Genomic DNA, 18,878 nt, shown 5'->3' with positions numbered 1-18,878 from the left:
AGCAGAGCTGCCTCGGTGCCCCCTGGCTAACAGGACCAGCTGCAGCCAGAGCAAAGGGTGTCAGCTCTCTGGAGAAAATGGGCTCGGGCTGGCGGGGAAGGAGCCAAATGCTTCTTAGCACAATAGCGGCAGGGTTGGCTAATCCAAGGCCACGGAGGCCAAAGCCACCGTAATAGAGAAACATGCTTCCCCCAAATGAGATTAGACGGTGCCGCGTCGGAGGGAAAATAATGCTCACCCCGGCGAGGTGCGCCTGCTTCTTCGATGACCCAGAAAGAAAATTGGCTGTCACTCTCTCTGGGAGCGAAGATGACATGGGCTGAACTCCTACAGCCCACACTCTCTCTACGCAGGCCTCGAGTCATCGCCACTGCTAGCCCACATCCTGAAATCGGAGGGGACAGGCGGAGGGGAGAGAGCCTTGCTGACAACTGGCTGATACCCAATACCTGCAGCAGGCTTCAGAAGAGGGTGAGAGCACAGTGGAATTTCCCCAGGATGGAGGTGAAGGCAATAGATTTAAAGGAGGGGCTATGTGAGGACAATGGGGGAGTAGGGCAGGTGACCCAGTAATGACAGTTTTGGGGGGATTAAGTAAGAGAGAGAAGGGTGCATTGTGAGCACAGGCCTGGACTTCACCACCTTCATAGTCGTTCAAAAGCCACGGGAGCAGCCAATCCACGTGCACGTCGCCCGTCACGACAGTGAATGCCAGACACCCAGACCGTAAGGGGTAGTGCAGACGCCAGAAGCCTGGGGTCAAACCCCTGCTTTTGGCCTAAGTCTCAGCTCCAGCTGCAAAACGGAGCTAAAATAGCACCTGTAAGCTAGGGTGGATTCGAGGCTCCGTGGAGTGATCCATAGTTCTCAGCACGTGGAGGTCCACAAAGCCACCATAAGCCCTAATCTGAGCACCTCATTTGAGACAAAAAAAAAAAGAAAATGAGATTTAGAGATTCATTTGCTTCCCAGTTGGCATCAGCAGAAAACCGTGGGGCTGAGCGCTCCATCTCCGGAGTTCCAGTTACACGTTCTGTTCCACTATCAGACGGTGATGAACACTAATAAAAGCTGTTGATGGTGGAGCTGCCCCACTGATCAGCCCCTTCTGCGTACCAGGCTCCACTATGCCTCACACAGGCCTTCTCCTGTTTCCCGCTCATAATCAGCCAGTGACGTATGCATCCTACACTGTTCCACTGACGGGTGAGGAACTGGATACTCCTGAGTAAAGTGTCCTGGGTAAGGCCGCCCAATCAGGACCTGATCCAAGCCCTTGTTCTGGACAACTGTCCCGTGCTGTGCCTACTTCAGAAATGGGACGTCGCTCCTCAGGCAATTTTAGCCTCTTTAGTCAAGCCACAATTAAGGCCTCATTTGCCTTTGGTTAATTGGCTTCCCTCTTTGCTCCAGCATCTGGTCCCACTTGGGCGGTACTGCAGAGAATGTCCACACACAGACATACCCCCTGCCATCAAGGATGACGGTTCAGTTGGGAAAACATGTCCCTCCCCTGTTAGATCACGCCTGTCCAGCTTCCTAAGAGAGGAGCCATGGTCTGCTTTATGCTGCATCTATTGCATAAGGAGGAAGCAAAATACTGTGTGTGTGTGTGTGTGTGTGTGTGAAAGAGAGCGAGTGTGAGGTGGGGGCAGGGGAGGAAGAAGGCAGAGTGGAAGTCCTGGGCAAGCACTGGGGAGGCTGGGTAAGATGCACACCCAACGGCAAAGAAACCGTGAGCAGCGAGGACACTGGTTCGTCCCCTGAGACTATGGGTTCCGGTAAGCTTTCCTAATGTCAAATTACATAGGCCCAAATGTCCCTAAATGGGGAAGTAGGGAAATCAGTCATAGCCCATCTATAAGACAGAGAGCAATGAAGTCTTTAAAGTAGCACAGGAAAATGTTCCCGGTAATTCTCAGTGAGCAGTACAGATGACAAACCTGGGGAAACGTTATGACAATTGTATAAAATATTATAATACACAACAGAGGAAAAATAAACAATGGTTACCTCTATAAATTCTAAGACCACAGTGCTTTTCCATGGCATTTCCTAATGTTCTAGAAAAACTGACAATGTTTTGGTAACTCTAATGTCTATAAAGAATAAACATCATTGTTCCCAAGTCTGGACCAGTGTTCCCAGGAGTACGCCTGGCAGAGCTTATGGTGTGGGCGGGGGCCACCATTAGCAAGGGGGCGTAACAGGCAAAGGCGAACATGGAGACTTGAACAGTAGGAGTCTGCAGCGAGACATGCCCCACCTGACATGCTGAGGTGTCCCAAGACTTCTCCAGAGAAGGCCATTATTTAACTCACTGACATCCCCCCTCCTCCAGCAACCTGCCCCCAACATTCCAAAGCACTGTTCTCACTGAATTCTGGTAATAGTTGTTGTTTAAGAGGTATTTAGAAATAAGCCTGTAAACAAATTTGTAAGTTACAAATTTACACCAGAGGCCACTGCAGCAAGCCCTGGGCTCTGACCCTCCGCCTTCCTTTATTCCCTCGGCACAGACTCCGCCCAGCACAGACTCCGCCCCCCTCCCTGTCACTCCCCGCCCCATGCTGAGTGCCCAGGGCTCACTGCCACTCTCCTTTGAGAGATGCTTGTCTCTGTCAAAGGTGGGGGAGTGAATGACTGACCAATTGGCCCAGGGAAAAACAAAAGGAGTCACACTTGTGAAGCCAACTGAGTTCTCACGTTTCATGGGCAAGCGGAACATTTGCTGGGAAAAGTTATCTGAAGGTGCCATTGGAAATATGTATTTAATAAGGTCATCCTTGAGTCTGCTGGCCCTGCACCTTCCTTCCTATTACCTCGGTGCCTATGTGGGGCCAAGTGGGGTAAATCTTTTCTCCCCCACCTGCAGGCTCCCCGAGGGGGCAGGAAGCTTCTGCTCCGGGTCCCACACTGCACAGCAATTCCGAGAGTGCGCTCTGGAATCGGAGACCCCAGCCGGGTTCCGGGGCCCGACATGCTATTTGGCACATGCCTGGTGGCAGGCTTCTCGACCTCTCTAACCTCCAGTTTCCTCACCTGTCGCATGGGGAGAGTAATAACCCACCTTACAGGGGTGTCATGACAAAGAAATGAGGTAATATGTGACACGCTTAGCACAGCACAAGCACAGAATAAACATTCGAGAGGTCGTGGCCATACAATTCTGTATTATTATGTTTCCTTCATATTCCCCACAGCACAGCGCTGCTATATTTTTTTAGATACTTGTTTTTCAATAAATATTACCTACACTGAAATGGCTCTGTGGCTGGTTTTCGACTGAACCTTGTTGCGGTCTTAAGGAACCGTCCTTCAGTGCTAGGAAGACGGTGTGGGTATTTCCATAAACCCCTCATTACACGTGCTTCCGCTTACACAAGGAACCGTTCTCACGCCGGAAAAGAACCCTCGGAACAGAGGTAGGAAGGGGCAAGCATGGCCCAGTGCTGCTGTGTTCTCTAGCTTCAATGAGGTAAATTACTCCTAATAAATTACTTTTAAACAACTGCGGAAGGGTTGATTTGGACTGCCATTAAAGATGGGTCTAGGATCCTCCCCCCCCANCTGGTTTTCGACTGAACCCTGTTGCGGTCTTAAGGAACCGTCCTTCAGTGCTAGGAAGACGGTGTGGGTATTTCCATAAACCCCTCATTACACGTGCTTCCGCTTACACAAGGAACCGTTCTCATGCCGGAAAAGAACCCTCGGAACAGAGGTAGGAAGGGGCAAGCATGGCCCAGTGCTGCTGTGTTCTCAAGCTTTAATGAGGTAAATTACTCCTAATAAATTACTTTTAAACAACTGCGGAAGGGTTGATTTGGACTGCCATTAAAGATGGGTCTAGGATCCTCCCCCCCCAACCCCACCCCCCGGCCCAATTCCATTGTACTCGATAAAGTCATGAAAAGCTGCTGGTCTAAGTATTTCTGGAGGCTCAAAAGGGATTCTTTTCTTTGATTGTATGCCTTTTTTTTTTTTTACTTCAGGAAAAAAAAGGACACTTTCATAAATCTCTCTTGGATTTGTTCTGCAGCTTATTAAATCACTGTCTTCTCCAATTCTGGATCTGAAGGCTTCTTTCTGAGATGGGATCCTATGATCAGTCACATTGAAAAGGGAATAGATGTGAAGGACAGCCCCTCCTCAGATCTTGGGAGTGCTGAAGGGGCGTTTGGGAACTGGACGTGGCTTTGTAGCACTGGGGGTGGGAGGCCCAAACCCCTGTTTGAAGATCTCCGATGCCTCTAAATGCTCCGACAAGGAACAAGGTGGGTCCTCAAAACTCAACGGCTCTTTGTTGAAGAAATAAATGGGCTCCAGCATGTAAGCTTTTCCAGGATTCTGAACCGGGCTCTGGGACCGTGAGGTCATCAGGCAATTGCTCTTCAACTGTTTGACATTCTATAAAAAAGTCTCATTTCTTGTTCCCAGCTCAGGTGAATATTGAGGAGTGTTGAGGGAAGTACCTAGGAGGAGGACGAGGTTAGGGGCACTAAATGGCATTAGAAAGTTTCAGCAATATTACTCTGAATCAGAGAACGACTTTTGAAATCATAGAGTAGCCTTGTTGGGAGAGCTCCAGAAAAATCCCGTGGTTTTGCTGTTTTTCTACGGAGGTTAAGTGGCTTGTCCAAGATCGCGCAGCTGTGCAGTGAGTGAGACACGTACGTGGGTGGTTAGCACGGGGCCCGGGCACAATCAGTACCCAGTAAGCCCAGCTGCTGTTCCCACGGCTGAGACTGCAGTTCACCAGGTCTCCTTCCTCTCAGCTCAGCCACCTTTCCACCAGAGACACAAGGGAACGACAAGAAGCTTGCCCCATGGGTCCAAGCAATTTTGTGCTATAAGAGAAATCAGTCATCATTCAAGGAAACACATCTGACTTTTTTCATGACTGAGCCAAATTTGGGCGGGGGGATGGGGGAGGCGTCCCTTGGGGCAGAGGTGTAATTCCTTTCTCTGGACCTTCCAGTCCCCTCAGCTCTCAACTGGCAACAGCACAGAGGAAGTGCTTCCCCACTGGGGGCCAGGGACTGAATCCCTGCCCTCAAGTCTCCAGGGAAGAGCAATGTCCCGGAAATGCAATGTGACACTGGCGTGGAGGAATGAAAGACTGTCCCACCCTTGAGACTGGGAACATCGTACGGCCAAATGGCAGCAAAGACAAAATCAGATTCCTCCCTCACACCATGTATGTTTTACATGAACATAAGCTCTATACATGGATTTACCACTTGTGTATTAAAAATTAAAATATAAAATTCTTAATAAAAATAGAAATGAAAATGTTTTAGGCTTTGGGATTGAGAAAGATTTTCTTAAATAAGACACAAAAGATTTGACTAGGAAAATGATTCATAAATTTGTATTAAAAATAAGAACTGTCAGAAAAAAATACATCTTAAGTCAATGAAAAGATATGTATAAACTGGGAAAAGATATACTCATCTTTTTGCATAAAATTAGCAAAAAGATGAGTACAAGAACATTTAAAATATCCTGGGTCTTAAAGGTAGGAATTACTAGTTAGTGTGCCTGAGGGGTGAGGAAATGGGATGGGGAGGCAGTGGAAGGGATTTCAGGCATCATTTGCAAAGACAAGAATTGTGGAAGGGTATGTGTGGTGCCGGGAGAGATGAGAAGCCAACCACAAAGCTGGAGCATGTTCTGGGAGGGCGGGGATTTGTTCCCTTACTGACCTTTCCTTCAGAACAGTCTAGCACCAGCCTGCTGTGGATATCCCAAGTCCCAAGCAGCCCGCTCACGGGGCTACTCACCACAGGAGAGCTGTGCTCTGAAAAGCTGCAGTGACGTATCAACCACTGGCACCAAGAGTCCCGTCCCCTGCCCAGGCAAAGGTCCCCTGCACTCAGCACAAGCATGGGGAGTGAGGAATGGAAGGAGAAAATCCTTCAGGAGTGGTGAGGCACTAATATGGAGAAGGAAGCATTTCTAACACGAAAATAGACACTATCTTCTTTCTCTTCATCATGAGAACAAAGCATGGTGAGTGTGGTGCACTGGAAAGAAGATGTATTTCGTTATCAAATGACTTGTATTCTGCATGGAGCTCTAACATTTACTACCTGTGAGTGACAGAGAGGGCGCTGCTCATCAAATATTCCATTTGTGTCCCTTCACTACTCAGACTCCCTTGCAGCTAGGTTGGAAAGATGTGATGGGTGCTGGCCAACGGAGTGTGGATGGAGTTGGTGGGTGTCACTTTCAGGCTGAGGTGGTTAAGAGCAGTTGTGCTTCCTCCTTCCCCCTCTTCCCTGCATCAGGGAGGTCATCAGTACCAGCTGGCATGGCTTCCAGATAGTCAAACAGTATATGACTTTCATCAGACTTTACACAAGAGAGAAGTAAAGTTTCACGCTGTTAAGCCATTGAGAAGTAGGGATTGGTTTGTACCCTAAACATCACACAACCCAATGCACTAGAACCTGAATACATTGCATAATCTTTGGTCTCACTGGGATGAAAGTTACTTGACCCTCTAGGCACTAGTTTCCCCATCTATCGGATGGAAATAATACCTATGTAACTGAGCTATCAGTAGAATTTAACACATGTATGTGTCCATATGGCCCCTATATCGTTGACATTCAATAAATATAAGTCTCTTCCTTTAAGATCTTGATGTCATTATTATCTTGTGGTTATTACTGTGATACATGAGATGTCTTTAATTAATCAGGCACTTTGCTAGTTCTTTTACACACATTATCCCATCACTGTAGCTAAAGAAACCAAGTCTCAATGAGGTTATTTGTTTAAAGGAACACAGCTAGTAAGTGAGGGAGCCAGGACCATAAACAAGCACGGCCTAGATCAAAAGGCCATATTCTAACGGCAACAATCCTACTCACATTTTTCCGAGGTGGAACCTGGAGGGGCAGAGACATTACATAAGCTCCCCACACAAAGTGACAACTGGTGGAGTCAGCAGACTTTTCTCTGCTTCCAGCCCCACGCCGAGGTGCTGTGATGGTCAGAACAGAGAAACCCGGCATGGCGCTGGACCCTTCCCCCGCAGCTAGGTCCCCTGGCTCTCAGACCCTGAGGAAAAGCACACAGCCCACTGCTGTGGAGCTGAGGTCCTGGCAGCTCCAGATACCGTGGGCAACGGATGAGAAGGGGAGACAGAAGGAAACCGCATCTTGATAAAAGGAAAACGATATGCTTTGATTTATGCTTACAGAACAGCTCAATAAAGTTTCCAAAGGGAACCCCAGAGGCTGCAAACGAACATTAGAAGACTTTCCAAATCTCTGTCAGGCCTCGGTCTCTGTCTCTCCCCGTCTCTCTCCCCCCTCCCTCTCTCTCTCCTTCTCCCTGTTTGTTTTGAAAGTTGAGAAAAAGCGAGCAATGTGGATCCTAAAGCAGTTTACACTGAACCAGATGGCGCGTCTGATTAGCATCAGACTAAAAGACACATTGCTTAGAGATTAGGTTCTCATGGGGACAAGTCTGTTCCAAGGGACCAGAAGGTGTGGTTCCCTCGCAGACGCCCCTCAGAGACTCCTCGGGGCCTATCTACTCCTCCGTTCTCCTTCCCTCGCCACCAGGCGCGTCTGGGCTTGGGTTGGAGAAGACAGCAAATCAGTCTGCAGATTTCCCGGTTCCGCCTCACAGGCCCTGAAGTCACAACCCAGGGCCGGCCGCTCCTGAGGGTCCTTGGCTGCTAGGGACGCCCGACTCCCTTATACCCCAGACTGACAAGCCACAAGGTGTCACTGAGTCTGAACCAGACCCCGGTGAGACCCACGCTGTGGTGCTTCTTACTTTACAGGTGAGGAAGCTGAAATTTACAAGGATTGAGTAATTTACTCAAGATCACAGGCCAAGTAAACGTCGGGGCCAACTGCCTCCGGGAAGAGAAAAAGTGGGGCGCGTGACAGCCCCAAGGTGCCCCCCAGTCTGTAACCACACCGAGGCTGCAGCAAGGCAAACAATAAAGTGAGAAACTATAAGCATCCTTCCCGGACCTACACTGCGTTTTCCAGACAAACGTAGTAGCATGGGCCTTCTGGAAAATACTCCATGGACGGGAAATAAAAATGGGAGAAACCACTGAAAGCCAGAATGGGAACAGACCAGGTCTTTTTATTCAACAAGTCCCCTGTCTCTCGGACCCTTTATAGCTCCCAGGGATACAAGGAAGCTTGGCTTAGGGTTCCATGCAACTATCCAGCACGAAGGGACCCCCTTACTGCAGGGAAGACGTGAGGAAACAAAAGGGGTGGCAGGAAGGACAGCCACAGCCCCAGTTACACCAGTGACCGTCGGGAATGAGGCCGTGAGCCGTGATAAGCACGTTAAATGCACTGTCTGCCTCATTAGCTCACACAACAACCGTCTAAGACAGGCACTGTTATTGTTTTTCCCATTTACAAATGAGCTCACTGAGCATCAGAGAGGTTAAGTAAGTGGCCCATCCCCACACAGCTCGTAGGGGCTAAATCAGGAATCCAACCCAGGCACATAGAGACCCAGGAATGAAGTGCCCCCAACCAGTAAACCTCCTCCCCTTCTCCACAGGGTCCTCTTGAAGAGGGGGTAGGATAGTTGGCCAGCATCTCAGAAAGGGCCCAAAAGCCTTCTGGCCCTCTACTTGATGCCAAGGCTGTGCATACAAGCTGATGTCCCCGACGGTACCCCAGGCAATCTGCACATCTGGCAGTTAAATCAGCACAGGCTCAAAGCAAATCACGTCCCTGAGGCTGAGGACACTTCCCAGGGAGAACATGAGGGACGGCATTACAGTCCCTCAGCTGCACTACAGCTCAGACTTGGCCCGGGAATCAAACTCGCCTTACTGGAGGGTATAAAGACAGCACCCACCCAAGTGCCAGAGACACCCAGGAAGCACGCATGAATTCCGATCGTGTTCATTTGGAACCCGAGCACTTAAGAAGGGAGATGAGCTGAAGCTTCCCTTGGGGGTTATTTTTTGGGGGGAGGGTTCACTTAGCAAACAAACACAGGGAGAGGACTCACCTTACGCTATGCACAGGGCATGCTGCCTTCACGCCGAAGCCAACGATGGAGAGACTAATTATACACTGCCTCCTCTTTAAAATGGGTCCCCAGAGGGCTGGCTCTCTGTTCACCTACGTCTGGTATCTGCACATGTTAAAGGTAAGGGTTTTGCATTTCTTTTGTAACTATGTACAACACGAGGCTGGCCTTCTGTCTGTTACTATAAATCAGAGGGTTTTTACCGAGTCTGGAACTCAGAGACACAGCAGGACCATGGAGCAGCAGCTGTCCAGCTTGCCCTGTGATTATGCTAACCCTCGGGGGCCACCACTCAGCCCAGGAGAGGTGGCTCTGGTGAAGGAGTTGCTCCGAATGCCACCAGGCTGGAACTGACACCAGGTGTCCCGTCCAGGACGGTGCTCACCCTCCATCTGGCCGAGATGCTACGCAGGGCCCCTGACCATGGCAGAGCTCTGAACAACGAAAGGGAACCAAGTGCCCCTGCTCTCTGATGTCTGTGCAGCACCGCGTGTGGCCAGAGTCGTCCTTATTGCGTCCCTAGGACGGGACTCAATTCATCTCTACAGTGGCACCACCTGATATCCCAGAAGGGCCTGCCAGGGCAGGAAGGGGCAGGAATGTTTCAAAGCCTTCAGAGGAAGGGCAGTTCTTTCTGATGTGGAAGTCAGAAGTTGAAAAACATGCAAGGCTCCCTTTTAAAAAGTTAGTACTCTACAAAATGCAACATGACTTAACCAGGATCAGCTTCCGGTCGCCATGCACCAGTCACCTTGCACAAACCAACCATATTTGTATTGCATTCATCTGTCGTCACACACCTGTCTAAACAGGAAAGCACAGGCATGAATATAAGATCACAAGAGCCCTCTTCTTCCCGCGCCCTTCGCCCACCCCTAACTCCAGGGATTCCGACAGCAATTGTGGATGCATGATGTGAACCACGCACTGGGAAAAAAGTATTTACAGAGAAGTGGTTCCTGAGTATTCCTGTGATTACCAGGCAATTTCCCTAAACACCCAAGCTTCACCGTCTGCATAAATTCCAGATGGGTGACGACTGATCCTCTGCTTTCTAAGGCCCTTTGTTCTTGCACAGTTAGCTTCTCATTTTATCACAGCCACCAGAATGGACAGAGAGGAATTTAACGTGGGAAACGGTGGATCTCGGGCTACAGAAAACACTGCTCACCCTCAAGGGCCACTCTTTGCGCCCTCGCAGACAGCGGTGAGTGATGTCAGGAATGCTGAGCAGGGCTGGAGATGAGGAGGACAGTGGCTAATGACTTCTATGTCCCATCCAGTCATATCTTGAGGAGGCGTAGCCATCTAGTTCCCCGACCTCGAACCCAGGGAGGCCCTTGACAGTGGAGTTCTGGTCAGTACCAGTGGTTACCAGATCAGTGTGGGTGAGCAGAAGCTTGACCACAACTCCTGCTCAAATCCACGGTCATTCCCCGCCCTCCAGACAATACCGTGAAGTGAGAAAAGGAGTGTGCAGAACAATTGTGTGAAATGTTACTATGTGAGTAGATATGTGAGTAGATAACAGCACACAGTTGATCCTTGAATGGCACAAGTCCACTTAAACATGAATTTTCCTCAACCGACCAGCTGCAGGAGTGCAGACAGCCCATGGGACCAGTGTCTCTCACCCTGTGACGTGCGGTCGCTTGACCTTCAGAGTTCAAACAGGGTGTGGTTAAAGGGGCAGCTCCATAGGTCGCTGTTTGGCCCCTGGCAGTGGATCCAAGGAGCTGTAGCCACTGGCTACCTCCAGGGAAGTGGCCACACACAGGTCTGGAGGGACCTCTCGCGTGTGGTGCCCTTCACACTCTGCCATTCTGATCCACGTCAACGTATTGCCTATTGGAAAGTCATTTTCATTTTTAAAAAACTAATTCCTACTCAGTCAGAATCTCGGAGGTGCATCAGAGAAATCACATTTTAACAAGTTCTCCAGTCCACTCTTACACTCTGGAAATTTTGAGAACTGCTCCATTACAGGTTCTTTCTACCAAACGGAACTTCACCTACTCCCTCCCACGTTGTAGGGGAAACAATGCAGTAGGAAAAGCAGAGCACCCAAGTTCACCAGCTCGTTACACCTTCTCAGGAGAGACCCACGATGCAACCTGAATCAGTTTAGACCCTGGTGTGCACGCCGTCGGCCGCTCTACCTGGACTAAGGGCGCGCCTACGGAAGAACTGCTGGGGACCGCACAGCGGCTCTGTCCCGCGGAGCAGGCGAGGAGCGCCCGGGGTTTGCGGCCCCAGCCTCCCAGCCAGGACGCTTGGCACTCACCTTGCTTTTTAAAGAGGTTGCTGCGGACTATCTCGTTCATAGACTGGACTTTCTGCTTCTGGAGCTTCACGGGGGGGATGCAGGTGTAGAACTCATACAGGAGCTGGCTGAGGGCGGGAAGAGCAGGGGACAGAGCGGTGAGACGGGTCTCCGGCCTCGCGGCACCGACAGCCGCTCCCATGCTGCCGGCTTCCTTGGCCCCCACTCCCCGCAGGCATCAGCTGCCAAGTCAGTGTCCGGTAAAAATACGCGCGGTTGGTCTTGGTGCCGAACACTAACGGCACTCAAACGGGTATGAACATGTGAAACCAACACCCATGAGCCTGAGCACTCACTGTGCACCTGGCACGTGCTTAGCTGGTCACACCCATCCTGCCATTTAAACCTCTCAACTCGGCGAGGCAGGTCCAGTCCTTACCCTAATTTTACAAGTGGGAAAACGAAGGTTTAGAAGGCTAAGTTCCCCAAAGTTACGAACAAAGGGGTGAAAGAAACAGGTTGAAAACCAGGTTCTCACTTTAATGCTTCATCACTTTGTTTATTAATTTGTATGCTTAGTAATGTGTTATAGGTCTTAAAATTAAGAAAGTCCTTAATTTAAAAAATATATATAAAATGTTGTCAATTTCAACCCATCTGGGACATGAAAAAGAAGACAGCTCTTTCCAAATGCAGAGAAAATAAAAGTACCAATGAAATAAAATTATAGCCCCTGTGAGCTTCCCCAAATCAGCCTCCTCTGCTCATTCTTTCTTTCCAGTACTGATCAAGCGTGTACGTGATCTGTGACCGGCAACACACAGAGCAATGGGGAAGCAGTGAGAAATGACTGGGTCCCAGTGGCTGGAATGTACATTCCAGCGAGGTCACACACAGCACAGATGTGAATGCAGCAACGCAAGGCGCTACGTGTGACGAAAAGATAAGTAAGAAGTGGGGTCGGAGAGCGATGGTGCAGGGGCTGCGGAAGGAATGTGGTTTGCAGAGGCAACGCCTCCAAGAATAAAATACGATTTAATTTAAGACCAGAAAGATGGGAAGAAGATGGAGGAAATCATCACATGAATAGAAAAGGGCCATCAGTAAAAAAAAAAAAAAAAAAAGAACAAAAAACTGCTGAGATCCGAGTGAAGCATGGAGTACAATGAACAGACGGGCACCAAGGTGGATTTCTCAGTTTTGATAAATATGCCATCATTATGCAAAATATGAACATTATAGATAGCTCTATGCTGTCTAAGCTTTTCATATGAGAGTCTGAAAATACTCTGTTGTCTTGGAACATCCTGCTGTTCGGACAACATTCTCTGTTGTCTGAAGCAAATATAGGAGGGAGAAAGGGGCCCATCTGGCTCAGATGCCCCATCCTAACAGCTTGGTCACATTAAAGTAACATGTTCATTTCGTGAAAAGAATGGATGCAGAGGGGAAAGCAAAAGGGATTTGGGGGCAAAGACGGAAACCCCCGGTGAAACGGAGGCATTTACACCAACTGTCAGTTTTTCAACCTACCTGTCTGCACGCGATAGCATTTGTATCATCAAAGAAAGCTACTTCTTTCAGACTTGGTTTTTCTCACCCAAGGCTGACACAACAAAATGGGGATGTGACAAGCCCACACTGGAGGCCCTGTGGGAAGCTCCTGCCACGTGTCCTCTCTGTCCCTGAGCAGAGGGCCCATCTGGGGTTCCCCACGGGCGCCCTCCTCTCCCTCAGAATCCCTGGCTTGATAACAGAGCCCAGGAAAGTTCACCATTAGCTCTCACCTGAGTAACTTCGCATCGAAGACCGTTTCCACGTCATGGAGGACAGATGGGATGTATTTCAAGGCCGCCACCTAGGGGGGAAGTGAAATGACCATGAGCAACGTGCACACGCAGGATCCCTGCCCGGTGAGGAGGACACTTTGCCACTAGACACAGATCACGGAGAACAACCCTGCATCCTGGGCACTGTCACAGCGATTCGAGACTCCATGTGGATCAAATCATCAGCAAGTACCCTGCATACGACAGCAAGTCACACTGCCTCTATCTTCAAGAAGACATGTATGTTACATACATGTATGTTACAGAAAGGTCACAGACTTGGAAGTGAGGCAGATCTGCAGGCAAAGCCTGGTTCTAGGTTGCAGCCACGTGGCTTCGGATAAAACCAACCTCTCTGACGTCTCACTTCCCTTGGCCGTGAAATCAAGGAAATAATACCCATGACAGAGTGAGACACCCAGCAGAGAGCCAGGCATACTTTGGGCAGTCAACAAATGGTAACTTCTGGCATTACTGGAGGATGCTGTGCCAAAATGGTTTTGTTGGCGGCGAGGACGGCTTGGACTGAGTCGTGAGCCTTTCCCTAAACAACTTGTGAGCACTGGTGGGTGCACCTTGGCCCACCAGCTGGGGCAGGGAAGGTGGGCGTTGTGACAGATTGCCCTTTGCTCTGCGCACCTTAGCCGACATGCCCAGAGGTGGGAGGCACACCCACCCTTTCCCATGGCGCTGCCCTTTGCTCAGCAGCAGGGGACGCTGCCACTCCCTTAGAACGAGTTGGAAGTCACACGGCTGGGAAATCATGTTTAAGCATCTAGTGGAAGTATGCATATTCAACTTCTATTTTTCTGTATATTCTCAGTATTCTGTGACTAACAAATCCACTCTTATATAGTCAGAACAAAAGTCAAAATAGCGAAAACTCCTCTCTTAAAGAAAATCTTCTCCTGGCCACACACAGTTGGGCTTCTTAGGGAACATTAAGATTGCATGACTAGCCTCTGAGAATGTCCGGTGGGGCAGGAGCCACACTGGACACAGTTCCTAAATGATCTTGTTAAACCTTTGCGGAAAAGGACACCGACAGAGCGGTTCCACCAGAGACCTGGACAGCCATTCCGGAAGGACTGCCCAGTGCCTTTTACACCTTCAACCACAGGAAAGTTTGCAATGTGCAAGAGAGCCATTAGACTAGCCAAACCTAATCATTTCACTGGTAATTGTTTGCAAAGCTCACAGGAAAAGTGCAGGGACGGACTCCAAGGACAGACGATGATGGACTCAGACTCAGTAACAAGCCAGGTGTGGGAGAAGACTAACTCGGTTTGCTAATTCCAATAGAAATTCTGTTCTTCTATGTGTGGAATTATTCCCCTTCCTTTTCTTCATAAAAACCCCTTTCCTTCACTCTGTAATCGGGACATTATTCGGGTTTCTGCCTCAATCTGTGTTTCGAGAACTGCAGTTTTTTAAAAATCCCAAAGAAATGCTTGCTGCCTCTCATTGGGCTTCTTATTTTAAGTTAAAACTGTATTTCGTCCCTACAAGGGGAATACTTTTTTCACAGGTAAGGAACCTGAGCACATCCAGAGTCCACACCCAGCCCAGGGTCACGAAGTCAGTGAGGGGGGCAGCCAGGCGCCAGGCTCAGGCAGGCGGCTGCAGAGGCCCCCTTACCCCCGAAGCCACATGCCCCCCTCACCCCAGCAGCAGCTGCCTCCATACCTTCATCTTTTCTCCTCTTCATCATTTCAAAAATCAGCAGTAAATGTTTGAGGTAAAAACGAGTTCACATGAGTTAAAGCCATGGGTGAAAACCGTCCCTGGAGCCCTGCAACTCCGTCTCCACCCCAGTCCCTACTCCCCAGAAATGACGCCTGTCAACAATGCCGTGAGTTTCCTTCCGGACTGCTTTCTTTTGTCTAATTGTATTTTCCCATCACCGTTTAGCCCCCTGGCACCCCCTCCCCACCACGATCGCCACACTGTTGTCTGTGAGTCCTGTTTCCTTTTGGCTCCATGTGCATGTGTCTGTGTGTGGGCAGCTGTGTGCATGTGTTTGTGTGTACATGTGTGTGCATCTGCACACATGTGGGTAATTTTCACAGTTCTGCCCCTTGCTTTTCCCAGGTGCTCACATACCCCTGCTATTTTTGGACGTCATTTCACAGAGCACGCTCTTTCTAACCACCACACACGGATGCCTTAGGGCCACACGGCATCTTTGTAAGCCCTCCTCCACCGGTGGGCTCCATGTGGTAAGAAAATACAGAACATATACACTCGTATACGTGTAAGAGTCCTGCACAATGGATGGATGGATTGCTCAGAGGGCAATGAGTGTTTCAAAATGTACATACCTATGTACAAATAGATATAATGGTCCATATACATTTTAGGGGATAGTGTCACACTACCTTAGGAAGAAACGGTGATCAATTTCCTTCCGCTCCTTTTCCTGCGACCTTACTCACCCTCGTACACAAGTCTTCATTTTGTCAGTCCGATATATAATTTGCCACCCATAGGTTTCCAGGTAGGCACCTTCTGTATGGTTATTGCTCTGTATTTACTAAATTGCTTACTCATATTCCTGCCCCATTTTTTCTTTCGGGTGATGTCTCACTGGTTGGTGAAGTTCTTTATGCATCACTAACAGTCCCCCTTTTTGCAGGGAGACACATTGCTGAACTGTCCTCTTGCTTCTCCCGCAGCCTGATTGGACTCTTGCGGCCTGTCAGCTTCATCACAGCTTTCATGGCACGGAAGGACTTTAATTTGTATGGTGTCAGATTTCTGTGCAGTTATTGGATTTTGCATCAAGGAATTTTATTTTCTTTCAAATAAAGATGACAAGGGATAACGAGATTCAAAAGCTGATGTTTCTAAAACGATGCTCCTATTGGGACACCTATGTCCCGTAGGGTGGTGTCAGGTACCCTGTGAGGGGAAAGGCATTTGCGATCAAGTAATCTGGGGTTTAAGCAAAGATAAACCACTGAGTTTATTTTCTTATTGCAGAGCTTCTTGGGATTTGGATATGCCAAGATGCACTGTGACATCCCCCCAGGCAGGTAGAGTCCACCTGGCTGGTCAGGCCATCTTTTCCCAGGAACAAGCAGAGAGCTGAGGCAGGTGCCTGCGGGGCCGGGCAAGAGACGAAAGAAGTGAAAGGAGGTGAGGATAATGGGCCAGAGGGAAGTGCTGCGGGGAGCGGCACGCACACTCCGTCTGAGGAGCGAGTCCTTCTCGTTCACTTGGTCAACGCTGCGCCAGCCGGATCAGATGCCCGCGGGCTGCACTTTGACCCACAGGCTGCCAGTTAAGCGTGCTCTTGGAGATACCAGAGATGGAGGCGCATGCCCTGAAAAATGCTGGTCCAAGCACTTCATTCTCAGGCCAATGAACACAGAGTTCTGGGCCCACAGGGACGGGGCCGACTCCTGTGCTCCAGCCCACGCCCAGTTCTTCAGGCCAGACCTCAGCATCCCCATGTGGGGTAATGGGGATGAAGTGGAACAAAGTACATCATGCACCTGCTGTAATGTCCAGCGGGCAGTGGGCCCCCAAAAGTGTGTGTGCTGGGTCTCTCCTCATGTCACCCCTCAAGCACATGCCCTCATTCCTTAGCTCCTGGACAAACTCTGATATGGACTCATCCTATTCAAGGCCAACATGAGAGAACAAAGAGAGAAACAAACCCTTCATGAGTTGGGCTAAGCCAGGACTTGAGGTCCAAAGCAAGTCACTGGCTTTCAAGGGCTACGGGTCATTTCCAGGCTGGGAGTGAAGCTGCAGGCAGCACGCACCAGGTCCCAGCCCACCTTGACCTTACAGCCCCATGCGTCATCTATCAGTGACAGGGAGTGGGACAAGAAGAACTGCTCCCCAGCACAGGGCTGGCCATAAAGGAAACCAGACAGAATGGCTGTCACCTGGAGACTCAGGGTGTCATCAGCCCAGCCGGAGAGTGCAATCTTCCACCTGTCCGGGTGGCCTCACCGAGGAGTGGCAGACCTGTGGCTTCCTATTCCCACGGGGACAGCTCATCTCCGACACAGGAAGTTTGCTGAGTCTGTTGTCACAGCCACCCTGTCATGGCACAGCCCTGGCTGCAGGGCTCCTGCCTGGAGTCCCCCCCTTCACACAGCCCTGACACACCTGAGCAGAGGCAGAGCAGCTCATCGCTAGGACCCACTGGGGCCCCCCGTCTGGGCGTGTCTCTAAGGCCTGGGAACTAGAACCAGCTCAGCACTCTAGGTCTGCTGGCCTCCTGGGACTGCGCGGCTTTACGGTCGCCATTATTTGTACCCTCATTAGTATATACTCCTCCACATCAAATAATATTGTCGTGGTATCACGTTCACTCCATTGTACACATTCCTATACTATATGTAATATTTAAGTCAAACACAGAAGATATGTTTATGCCTCTGTATGAATCAATAAATATGTGTCTATATAATAGGATACACATATGTAATAATAGGGTTATTAATCTTAGGGCTTTAAAATAGCACCTGTTATTGGAAACACTGTATATATCCAGTACTTTCCATGCATGGTCCTGTTTTGCTCTTACACCTCCTCTATGAGTAGACACTGTCACCCCATTTCACCAACAAGGAAACTATGGCGCTGAGGTTCAATAATTTGTCAGAAGCCACAAAACTAATAAGCAACATAGCGAAGATACATATGTGACCCTGCTACTGCCCAGCCCACTTTACGGAAGACTTTCATCTCGGTAAGTGGGGAAATTTCAGTAAGGGAGGGGCAGATTTAGGGGAGGGGCTGATACAAACAACTTTTTTCTCTTTATGACGGTAGTTTTTTTTTTAATATTTTATTTATTTATCTTTAGAGGGGAAGGAAAGGAGAGAGGGAGAGAAATATCAATGTATGGTTGCCTCTGCTGAGGACACACAATGTATCGTGTGTCCCCTGCCGGGAAGTGGCCTGCAACCCAGGCATGTACCCTGACAGTAGTTTTTTTAAAAAAGATTTTATTCATTGATTTTCAGAAAGAAGGGAAGGGAGGGAGGGAGAAAGAGAGTAACAGAAACATCCATGTGTAAGAGAAACACTGATTCGTTGCCTTCCACACGCCCCCAACTGGGGGCTTGGCCCACAATCCAGGCCTGTGCCCTAAAGGGGAATTGAACCGACAACCTTTTGGTGAGCAGGACAATGCCAGGCCACTGAGCCACACCAGTCAGGGCATGACAATAGCTTTTGAAAGACGGTAGGTACAGTTTTTCTGACCTCCCTCAACTTAAGGGTCCTCCTCCTCACCAATATGGGAGTTGCAAGAACAGCCACCAGGCAAACATTTGTCAGGCCGTTACCATATTTAGCTGTGCATAATGAGGGAAAAATAAGGATGAGCATTATACACAGGTATAACGATCACATACCAGGGGTATAATAATGGGTATAATAATGCTGTGTATAATGCACAGAGAAACATGGGTGTACATCATACGTGGGAGCACATCACACATGGCAAATACTGCACTTTGTTGATGATGTGACATTAATCACCAACCCCTGGACCCCTCCCCCAGAGGTCAGACGGAGCATCCAACAAGACAGTCAGAAACAAACCACGCGGTGGTGACTCCACCGGCCCATGGAGAAGTCACAGCAGGACAATGAAGATGATGGCTCTCTCGATGGAGTGCACCAGGACTGATAAACCCCGGCTGCTAGCAAACAACGCTTGTTTAAGAACAACAGCAACGACAAAAACCAAACCGCTGCGGTCTCTCCACCTCAGAGGGGACTGCGGAGGG

At 49.4% G+C, this 18,878-nt stretch overlaps 1 protein-coding gene across 2 annotated transcripts in view; it reads right to left on the bottom strand.

The window, feature by feature from the left end:
* Positions 1-18,878, bottom strand: part of DOCK2 (dedicator of cytokinesis 2) — a 357,524-nt gene that overhangs the window by 245,415 nt on the left and 93,231 nt on the right. For both annotated transcript variants that reach the window (XM_037057743.1, XM_037057741.1), the window contains exons 24-25: positions 13,081-13,151; positions 11,315-11,421 (exon numbers count right to left, since the gene is read on the bottom strand). In XM_037057743.1, coding sequence (XP_036913638.1) covers positions 11,315-11,421; positions 13,081-13,151 — 178 coding nt within the window. The remainder of the gene's footprint in view (positions 1-11,314; positions 11,422-13,080; positions 13,152-18,878) is intronic.

This window comes from Sturnira hondurensis, unplaced genomic scaffold (assembly GCF_014824575.4).
Source record: "Sturnira hondurensis isolate 20B ecotype Veracruz unplaced genomic scaffold, ASM1482457v3 Scaffold0009733, whole genome shotgun sequence".
NCBI classification, from domain to species: domain Eukaryota; kingdom Metazoa; phylum Chordata; class Mammalia; order Chiroptera; family Phyllostomidae; genus Sturnira; species Sturnira hondurensis.
This window is presented reverse-complemented; position numbering and strand designations above follow the sequence as displayed.